The sequence below is a fragment of the Protomyctophum bolini genome (assembly GCF_963924005.1).
Source record: "Protomyctophum bolini genome assembly, chromosome: 2".
In the NCBI taxonomy this organism is placed as follows: Eukaryota; Metazoa; Chordata; class Actinopteri; order Myctophiformes; family Myctophidae; genus Protomyctophum; species Protomyctophum bolini.
In genome coordinates, this window is record NC_137863.1 from 2318018 (window position 1) to 2329730 (window position 11713).

Genomic DNA, 11713 nt, shown 5'->3' on the forward strand with positions numbered 1-11713 from the left:
GGATAAACGGTATTAACCCATTCTGAACGGGAACCCATTCTGGTGTCAGCATCATGTTATGCTTTAGCTATTGAAAAATAGCAGATCTACAAGCTCATAGCGCGCCACCGAGTGGCGCACTACGAGCTTGTAGGTCTGCTATTTTAGAAAAATCGAAGAACGACTGACATTTTTTAGAATCTGATCTCAGGTCAGAATGGGTTCATCAGACCAGTGTGTGTGTCCCAGTGGAAACCTCGTATGAATCTGATCTCAGGTCAGAATGGGTTAAGTAGTAAGAACCACCGTACAAACGTGCCATCAGCCATGCCAGGCCAGGGGACGGGGCACACATGTGCTTTTAACCCATTCTGACCTGAGATCAGATTTATACGAGGTTTCCACCGGACACACACACACTGGTCTGATCAACCCATTCTGACCTGAGATCAGATTCTAAAAATGTCAGTCATTCTTCGATTTTTCAAAAATAGCAGACCTACAAGCTCGTAGCGCGCCACTCGGTGGCGCGCTACGAGCTTGTAGATCTGCTATTTTTCAATAGCTAAAGCATAACATGATGCTGACACCAAAACGGGTTCCCGGTCAGAATGGGTTAATTGGCACCATGGGCGCTGCAGCCGAACCGCTACTTTCCCACTGTACTGTACTGTACTGGTTACTGTACTTTAATGAGAGACACTGTGATCGCCACTCCCCTGACGCAGCTCCCTCCGTGGGACCGCGGGTTAGAGGCGCAGTCGCCATGCAGAGGTTTAAGGTTTTGTGAGAGAAATAAGCCAAATGGAAAACGAGCCTAAAAGAAGCAACTTATTACCTGTAAAGGCCATGTCAAATTGAGCAGTAAGTGATTGATTCTTTATTTAACCCATTATGAACGGGAACCCATTTTGTCGTTGGCATCATGTTATGCTTTAGCTATTGAAAAATAGCAGATCTACAAGCTCGTAGCGCGCCACAGAGTGGCGCGCTACGAGCTTGTAGGTCTGCTATTTTTTGAAAAATCGAAGAGCGACTGACATTTTTTTAGAATCTGATCTCAGGTCAGAATGGGTTATAATCAGACCAGTGTGTGTCCAGTGCGGAAACCTCGTATGAATCTGATCTCAGGTCAGAATGGGTTAAGTGTCATGCTTTCCGATGAAGCCCAGCCCATAATTATTATGGACTTACAGGACACTTTTTTTTACACTTTACATAAACAATATGGAAATAAACCGACATGACAGGTTTGCAGTCAATACCAAACTGTCTAATACACTCCAGATCCTTACAAGGCAGATTACATAATATACAGTATACAACATAAAATACAATACCATAAAAAAATACGCCATTAGGCCTGTAACAGGAGACCTGACATAGACCTATACTTGAAGAGATGGGATTGTCTTCTAACTCCAGGCTCTATAGAAACACACTGGGCCGTCCTAAATAGCAGATCTACAAGCTCGTAGCGCGCCACCGAGTGGCGCGCTACGTCATTTAGGGTTCAAATACCGTACACATTCATTTAGGGTTCAAATACCGTACACATTCATTTAGGGTTCAAATACCGTACACATTCATTTAGGGTTCCTCCACTTTTTAGAAAGTTTGAGAGCCATTGAACAAGTTTCCCCCCCCCCCCCCCCCCCAAAAAAAAAAAAACACCAGCCCGGCCAAAGCTATACAACACAAGCGACCTTTCATTAAAGGAAAGACGCCCAAAGTCGCTTACAACAAGAGGACATGGCAACACTGACTAGAGAGCCAGAGGCAGCGCGGAGAGCCGCGGAAAGCCTGCAATTATCCAGCAGTTCCCAAGGATGAAGGAATGGCGGTATGAGGTGATGCAGGATCACCTCATGGCCGTATGAGGTGATGCAGGATCACCTCATGGCGCTATGAGGGGATGCAGGATCACCTCATGGCGCTATGAGGTGATGCAGGATCACCTCATGGCCGTATGAGGTGATGCAGGATCACCTCATGGCCGTATGAGGTGATGCAGGATCACCTCATGGCGCTATGAGGTGATGCAGGATCACCTCATGGCGCTATGAGGTGATGCAGGATCACCTCATGGCGCTATGAGGGGATGCAGGATCACCTCATGGCGCTATGAGGTGATGCAGGATCACCTCATGGCCGTATGAGGTGATGCAGGATCACCTCATGGCCGTATGAGGTGATACAGGATCACCTCATGGCAGTATGAGGTGATGCAGGATCACCTCATGGCCGTATGAGGTGATGCAGGATCACCTCATGGCCGTATGAGGTGATGCAGGATCACCTCATGGCGCTATGAGGTGATGCAGGATCACCTCATACCGCCGCTTTATGGCAAACTGTCCTCCATGTTGCACCAGAGACCAGACACCAGGGGCTGTATTTTGCGTGTCTTAAGTACCAGATCTTATTCCCTATATAACTTGAGTAAACTAAAGACCTGGAGGCGTGATCAATGCCATTTGGCTATTCTGAGTGGCCAAAGAGCATTGATCACGCCTCCAGGTCTTGAGTTTACTCAAGTTATAGGGAATAAGATCTGGTACTTAATTAAGACACGCAAAATACAGCCCTAACAGTGGTGGACATTAACTAAATGCATTTACTTAACCCATTTAGGCCGGACGTCGAAATAAAAAAAAATGTCTTTCTGAAAAACCTCATGTTTCTGTATCAGTCGTTCTTCAAACTATTTCATGTCAAGAACCCCCAGAATGCTTATATGTAATCGGCCACCGACCCCCATCTGGAAATGTGTTGTTCCAGGGACCCTCCACATGAAGCAAAGATTTGAGTTAAAAACGTTCCCTCTGAAAGAATATATATTCAAAGATTTGCACGACTACACTTTCACAATTTTTCAAAAATAGCAGACCTACAACTCGTAGCCGCGCTGTGAGCTTGTATGTATAGATCTCCACAGCGCGGCAGAAACAGCCCAGATCCTCATCATCAGACGCCGGGGAGCCAATGAAAAAGGACCTGGTTGAACTCATCCAATCACCCTAATGGAGACCCTCCCTCCCTCCCTCCCTCCCTCTCTCACCCAGCGACCCCTCACAGGGTCAAGCCTTCAAGGCCATGAGGCCTCCCAGTTCAAAGGAGGGCAGGTGGGGGGGCGGTGTGGGGTGGGTGGGTGTGAGGTCAGATGGGGGCAAAGGGGGTGCATATGGTCGGCATGTCACGGTGTGTCATCTGCTGAACCGCAACAGCAACAGTAGGGGAGGGGGAGAGGGGGGGGGGGGAGAGGAGGCATACAGTACAGTACAGTACAGTACGTGACCCCATTGCTAACTGAGATTAATTACCGCGTGAACATAAAATGTCACGTTGGTCTGAGTGCGGCGGGTTGTTTATCACGGAACGATTGATTAGAATGTAAGGAGCGCCGCGCAACACCGCCTCATGCTGCGTTCTGAAGGCTCCACAGTGTGTGTGTGTGTGTGTGTGTGTGTGTGTGTGTGTGACAGTGTGTGTGAGAGAATGTGAAACAGGCAGCATGACCTCTATATGACTGCATGCATACGAGGAGGATGAGCTTCTGTTTCATGTATTAGCATCATATCAGTAGCATGAAGGAAAGGCACCATGATCATATTCCCCTGTGGAACGACACGAGACCAGACGCATAATACCGTTGCTGTCATAACTCATAACTCCATTTTAGATTTTCTTTTTGGCATAAATCAGTGCTATATTGAACACCCTTTACGTCTGTGTGTCGTTTCATAAATCAGTGCTATTGAACACCCTTTACGTCTGTGTGTTGTTTCATAAATCAGTGCTATATTGAACACCCTTTACGTCTGTGTGTTGTTTCATAAATCAGTGCTATTGAACACCCTTTACGTCTGTGTGTTGTTTCATAAATCAGTGCTATATTGAACACCCTTCACGTCTGTGTGTTGTTTCATAAATCAGTGCTATTGAACACCCTTTACGTCTGTGTGTTGTTTCATGAATCAGTGCTATTGAACACCCTTTACATCTGTGTGTTGTTTCATAAATCAGTGCTACTGAACACCCTTTACGTCTGTGTGTTGTTTCATAAATCAGTGCTATATTGAACACCCTTTACGTCTGTGTGTTGTTCCATAAATCAGTGCTATTGAACACCCTTTACGTCTGTGTGTTGTTTCATAAATCAGTGCTATTGAACACCCTTTACGTCTGTGTGTTGTTCCATAAATCAGTGCTATATTGAACACCCTTTACGTCTGTGTGTTGTTTCATAAATCAGTGCTATTGAACACCCTTTACGTCTGTGTGTTGTTTCATAAATCAGTGCTATTGAACACCCTTTACGTCTGTGTGTTGTTTCATGAATCAGTGCTATTGAACACCCTTTACGTCTGTGTGTTGTTTCATAAATCAGTGCTATTGAACACCCTTTACGTCTGTGTGTTGTTCCATAAATCAGTGCTATATTGAACACCCTTTACGTCTGTGTGTTGTTTCATGAATCAGTTCTATTGAACACCCTTTACGTCTGTGTGTTGTTTAGAAAATATCGAACCAATGGAAATTAGTAAAAAGTGCTTTGGGACAAAACCTCTTAACTCCATTGGACCCTCAAAATGTCTGTTATTATTAAAGCAACTAACTCCACCACCTCTCTCCCTCTCATGGAACTAATTGACAATATATAAAGTCACAACACCAACTTTGATGAGGCTGTATTGCTTTGTTGTAAAAAAATATATAAGCTTTTCTTAATTTCCTGAAAAATAAACATTTTGGAGTTATGAGGTTTCCTGCCGACAGCAGAGCTATATATATAAATATATATATATATATATATATATATATATATATATATATATATATATATATATAAATATATATATATATATATAAATATATATATATATATATAAATATATATATATAGCTCACAACAAGCGCACGAGGAGATGAGAGGAATAACATGAAGACATCAAAGGGAAGAAAAACAGACAATAGGCAATTCTTTAGCTAATTAAATAAAAAAGGAAGAGCGGCGCATAACATAACATAACATAAAGGGTGATTCATGTGGCTGACACACAAAAAAACACCTCATGTTTCTGTATCAGTGGTTCTCAATATTTCATGTCAAGGACCCCAAAAACTATATGTAATAAATATATGAAACTCTGAAAGAATATATATTCAAAGACTTGAGGCACGATTTTTCAAAAATAGCAGACATACAAGCTTGTATATCTTCTATTTTTCAATAGCTAAAGTATAACATAATGCTTAAAACACCAAAAGGGTAGATCTGCCCCATTCTATTCAGCTATATTAACACAGGACAATGTAATTTATACTTTGAATCGTTTAGTTTTTGTTCCATTTCATCTGACAAAACTCAGTCTAATCAAAATCAGCACAACGGATAATATTTCTAATGTGATTCCATCCGTCCTCAAATCTTCTATCAATGGCTAGGTGTGCTGTGACTGTCATGCTCATTTCCAGCACGGCTGGAGAGCCAATATCTTCATAGGACTTCAAAGTCTCCCATGGATGGCGTTAGACACGGCCAGCCACCCCACACGTTATTCACAAGCTGCTGCTCGTAAAGCAATTAGCCGCGGCGGTATAACGCCGCGCGGCCCCGGACCATTTATTAGCATCGGGTGTCCCGCTGACGTTTCCCTCCAGTCGTTGCCACGTCTGCTTGTTATAAGCGACTTTTCTGTTTAATTAAAGTCACTTTGGCTTGTTGCGGTTAGTGGGGGCTTGTTGTCTCTAAACTAAAGTGTAGTTGCTTATTTGGGCTTGCTTCCAATTTTTATTATTATTATTTAAACCAATGGTTAACAAATATGTTCATGTAATGGATCCCAACATCTGAAATGTTTTGTGCCAGGGGGGGGGGGGGGGATCCAGGTTTGTGTTGTTAGAAAAGTTTCAAAACTCTTCCAAATACGCATGCATTTTATTTCAAGATTTTCCTTTTGAAAACAGCAACATTGTGAGCTTGTAGATGTTGAACATTAAGTGCTCATGTGGCTTAGTGGCTTCTTTTGGGGCTCGGTTTTAACTGGCAACAAACTCACTTCACTTATTTCACTATCAGTTTAAAGCCAGTCCAAGGCCCTGGGACTGGGACTTTAAGCAGTGACGGTTTTCAGGACCGCTAGGCGGAAGTACGGCGGCCATGACCCCGTCGTCATAGCTGTCAAAATCGTTAAACAAACATCCGTTGGTGACGGTGACATTGGTTCCCATGGTGACGCGTCTATGCAGCATGTGTAAAACATAAACACTTTCTTTAAAACACATTATAGCCTACTGTATTATAGCCTACTGTATTATAGCCTACTGTATACCATGACAACGGGACACACCTGCAGGCTATTATAGCCTACTACAGTAGGCCCTACTGTATTATAGCCTACTACAGTAGGCCCTACTGTATTATAGCCTACTACAGTAGGCCCTACTGTATTATAGCCTACTACAGTAGGCCCTACTGTATGCCATGACAACATCCTCCCTCCTCGCCGGCAGCACTAAGCACTGCTTAGCTTGGAACCACCTCGGGGAAGCTTTGACCTTTACGTGATATGAGAGAGAGAGAGAGAGAGAGACAGAGAGAGAGAGAGAGAGAGAGAGAGAGACCCAAAGAGAGAGAGAGATCTCTCTTAATCTGATGTAAATCTTTGCCTCTCTCTCCTCTCTCAGAGGAAGTGAAACATGACGTGCCTGTAGTGTTTTATTCAGGAGTGTGTTCTGTTGACGCCGCGGGGCGCCCTACGGGCCCAGCCCGGGGCGACCCACGGGCCCAGCCCGGGGTGACCCGGCCCAGCCCGGGGCGACCCGGCCCGGTGGAAACCCGACATCACATTAAGGTGGTAGAGCTTTTATCCAAAGTGCTTTACAGGGCCGTACACCGTGCATGTTTTATATAAGAGGCAGTAATCAGATTCCTATAGCCTCTAGTCTACGTACTGTACAAGCTATTTTGTGTTTAATTCATGAAAACAGTAAAATAAATGGCTCGCTAACAGTCAGAGACATGGGAACGTGAAGACGGTCGTGAAAAATAGCGTCTTTCAGAGCGAACCTTTTTCTCTCAAATCTTTGCTTCTGGGGAGGGAGGGTCCCTGGAACCACGTATTACCATTTGCATATATTTTTGGGGGTCCTTGACATGAAAATGTTTGAGAACCACTGACATAAAATACATGGGTTTTTCAAGAAAACTGTCAAGATTTAGAAGGCATTTGTAGGCATTTTCTCAGTGGGAAAAAGGAGTCAGAAATCTTATTAACCTACAATATGACCCCCTATATTTTCTTCACCTCCTTCAGTGTTTTGTTTTTATTTATATTTATATTATTCTCCGTTCACCATGAATGCAATGCAACACAAAACAGAGAGAGATTATCCATGATGTCAAGTCTTCACGTCACTCACAGGGAGGCTGAGCAACTGACAGGGGGTTGATGGGGGTGAAGGATCCCATTAACTGAAGGTCAATTAGCCACATATTTGCACTGCACACTGCACGCACACGCATGCACGCACACGCACGCACGCACGCACACACGCACGCACGCACGCACGCACGCACGCACGCACGCACGCACGCACGCACGCACGCACACACACACTCACACGCACACGCACACCGTGCGTGCGTAAGCCAAATGCCCCGGCTACATCGATCTGTCAGACGCGCGGCAGGTTTGTGGCGGGACCTTCCGGGAGGATATATAGATACGCGCGCATGGGGGCATTATACGCACGTAAAAAATTTAGAACCGATCCTATTTTTAGAGCACGCGTAGGATGGCCCGCGGTATCCGTGCGTCTGGTGTAGCTGGTATCATTGATACATATATTGGTCCTATCCAAACGCACTGTACGCGCGCAGTAAACGCATACGCACGCGCGTAAAATTGCCTGGTGTAGCTTGGCCGTCACTCACCTTATCAAGCTTCGCTTCGATCTCCACCACGTCCGTCTCCACTTCGTCGATGCCGGCCCTGAAGATGGAAACACAAGAAGACATACTGTTAGTTATTCATGACAAATTATGATCTGTTACTGTTAGTTATGTCATGGTCTGTCTCCCTACAGACCATGTTTCCTTGTCAGCCACTCCCACATTTACATGCTTCTCTCAGTCCTTGACACACACCTGCTCACACTCTCATTATCCCCACAGTGCCATGCCCCTTTCACACCTGAGGACACTTCTCCAATCATCCTGCTCCCCGGACTGGACTCATTCCACACAAACATTGCCAGTACATACATTCTGTTCCAGTACATACACTCTGTTCCTGAGATGTTTTCCTTGCAGTTCTGTCTTCGTCATGTGCCTTGGTATTTTGGACATTACGCTTCGTGTAAGGTTGGCTTTTTGGACTCTTTGAACTGTTTTGCATCCCTGCTTTAAGTTTGAACAGTTTAGTTTTTGCTTGCAACCTTTGTCATTTTGTGTAAGCTTTACCCTTGTTTGGATTTAATAAATAAGTTAATTTGAACTCTCTGCTTGTGGCTCTGCGCTTGGGTTCTATCTTCTGTTCAGTCGTGACAGTTATTTATGACAGATTATGATCTGTTAAGACCAACAACACACCGGGTGCGCAGCGACACGGCAACGCCTGGAAAACAGAACGGTGGCGTATCGGAGCGTCAGGCGAGGAGGCGTGAACGCGTGTCTGTCGCCGGCGGTGTGGGACAGGTTCATTGAAAAGAACGGAGGCGGCAGTTTTGACATGCGGCGTGTGGGACCCTTTAGTTATGACAAATTATGATCTGTTAGTTATGACACATTATGATCCGTTAGTTATGACACATTATGATCCGTTAGTTATGACACATTATGATCTACACACATGCTATTTTATTACAGTCAAGACTTCCTCTTTGGATTTGAGTGCAGGATTTGTTGACTGTTGAGTGAGAGGGAAAAATGTCGCACCCCCAATAATGTTGGAGTTGAACGGGGGGAGGGTTTGTTTGTGCACTATAGAGACATTTAGGAAATGAAAAGATAAGGGGAAAGGAGAGATGCTGCTTGTAGGACAGAGGATACAAGGAAGGGAGGAAGGAAGGAAGGAAGCATCATGTAGGAAGAGCAAAGACTCAACATAGAGATAATTAATTCAAACCTTATCCCATTCTGACCTGAGATCAGATTCTAAAAATGTCTTCTTACATCCTGTAAGTTTTCTGAAAAAGCTACGTTTCTATATGTCAGTCGTTCTTCGATAAAAATAAAAACAGCAGACCTACAAGCTCGTAGCGTGCCACTCGGCGGCGCGCTACGAGCTTGTAGATCTGCTATTTTTCAATAGCTATAAAGCATAACATGACGCTAACACCAAAAGGCGTTCCCTCCCGCCCCCAGAACATTCAATTCAACTCAACATAGAGATAATTAATTCAAAACCTTATAAGAAAAGAAACTGCATAAATCGCAAATAAATAACCAATTATACCTCCGTGTTTAAACACGGCTACCAGATCACGCACTCACATATCAAGTGAAGCATGTGTGCTATCGATCAGGCTATAATATATATAAATATATATATATATATATATATATATATATATATATATATATATATATATATTCATCCACCACCTCATACAGAGGGTCAATAAACTGGATGACCACATTGACGGGAAGCGAAGATTAGTAGTTGTGACCTCGTTGTAAAAAAAAGAAATCAATGGATGAGGCCGAGGAGACGAGCACACACACGTGCGCACACACACACACACACACACACACACACACACACACACACACACACACACACACACACTTCACAAGTGTCAAAATATGTATTTGTTTTTGTTATTTTCAATACCTACTGTATGTTTGATTACTTTGTCTCCTTACTATTTGTATATTATACTTTGGTGAGAACCACATAAAGCCCTCAATGGGTTTATTTTCTCACCTTTTGTATTGTTGTGAATAAACTAAACTAAAAACTAAAATACCTGACGTGTTTATAATATCAGGCATAATATTTAGGCATTTATCAGACGCTCTTAATAATCCAGAGCGATTTACATTAAGCAAAAACAAAAGCATGGCAATACATCACATAATATAAAAAGTAGTTATCAGGAATCGTGTATAAACTAAGAACGTAACAGTGGAGTATCTACTGTATGTGAACTATACATACTGTACTATATTATATAACATGTGAACTATAAAGTGCTACAATATGATGGCGTCTAAAAGCCTATTAATACTCCAGTTATGTGATAATAAGGTGACCACCAAAACAGTGGTTACTGTATATGTAGATACAGAGAGAGGTGTGTTTGGGTGAGCGGTGGTGAGTCGCCCACCACCGTGGTGTGATGTTGTTTTGGGTGGTTGTAGTGAGTATGAACAGAACTATGTGTTCCTGTTGTCAGAACTATGTGTTCCTGTTGTCAGAACTATGTGTTCCTGTTGTATTTGTCATCAGCCTCTGGTGTTTTCTGAAGCTTCTGGTGTTTTAAGCACAAGCTTGTAGATCTGCAATTTTTGAAAAAATCGCAATCTTTGAATATCTTTGAATATATATTCTTTCAGAGCGAACGATTTCAACTCAAATATTAACTACATATTTTCAGATGGGGGTCGGTGGCCAATTACAGATAATTCTGGGGCTCCTTGACATGAAAAAGGTTGAGCACCAACTGACATAGAAACATTTCAGAAAACTGTCAGGATTTAGAAGACATTTGTGGGTTAATCCCACTGCTGATTCCATGAATCATGTTCTCTCTCTCTCACTAGGCCCTGTCTTTGTACCGACTGCTTGGCAACAATAAAGATAATCAAAGCCAGTATATCGGAAACTAAGGGAAGCGACCCGGACTGGAGGAGACGTTTCACAACACGGAATAAATACCTTCTCCAAACAGAAAACACATTCTGTCAGCCGAGCCGCGCGTCTCCTCCCCCAGTATCAGCTGAACGCTCCAACGACACGCCCTGCATGTCGTGGGCTGCATGGAGGAGCCAGTGTTGACAGATTGTTTCGAGAGAAACAAGCAAGTATAAGCCTTGTTGAGCCATGATGAGGCCCATAGGGGCAGGAGCCTGTTTCCTGTTTTTTTTTTTTTTTTTTTATATATATATATTTTTTATCCCACGATTTTGTAACCCATTTTTCACCCCTGTGTCAATCATCTAATGTGATCCTGGGCTCTACACACCCTCCGCCAACCTGGTCCCCATATATGGGGGACAAGGGGAGACCAACCTAGTCCCCATATATGGGGGACAAGGGGAGACCAACCTAGTCCCCATATATGGGGGACATGGGGAGACCAACCTAGTCCCCATATATGGGGGACAAGGGGAGACCAACCTAGTCCCCATATATGGGGGACAAGGGGAGACCAACCTAGTCCCCATATATGGGGGACAAGGGGAGACCAACCTAGTCCCCATATATGGGGGGACAAGGGGAGACCAACCTAGTCCCCATATATGGGGGACAAGGGGAGACCAACCTAGTCCCCATATATGGGGGACAAGGGGAGACCAACCTAGTCCCCATATATGGGGGACAAGGGGAGACCAACCTAGTCCCCATATATGGGGGACAAGGGGAGAGCAACGGACTTGAACTCATGCTTCCTTCATGCCTGAGTGTCCAAGTTGCTCCTTTATACCTGACAGGGGGGAGTTTCCCTGGTTGGACGTCGTAGCGCGTGGAAGGAACACGTTATTCCAACTTGTTTTCTGTTTACG

General features: G+C 43.9%; 1 protein-coding gene across 1 annotated transcript in view; it reads right to left on the minus strand.

Annotated features, from left to right (window-relative positions):
* The window catches only part of LOC308334842 (arf-GAP with coiled-coil, ANK repeat and PH domain-containing protein 3-like), a 118166-nt gene that overhangs the window by 64163 nt on the left and 42290 nt on the right, over positions 1-11713 (minus strand). The window contains exon 2 of the mRNA XM_080791716.1: positions 7919-7976. Within this exon, the coding sequence (XP_080647842.1) occupies positions 7919-7976 (58 nt within the window). The remainder of the gene's footprint in view (positions 1-7918; positions 7977-11713) is intronic.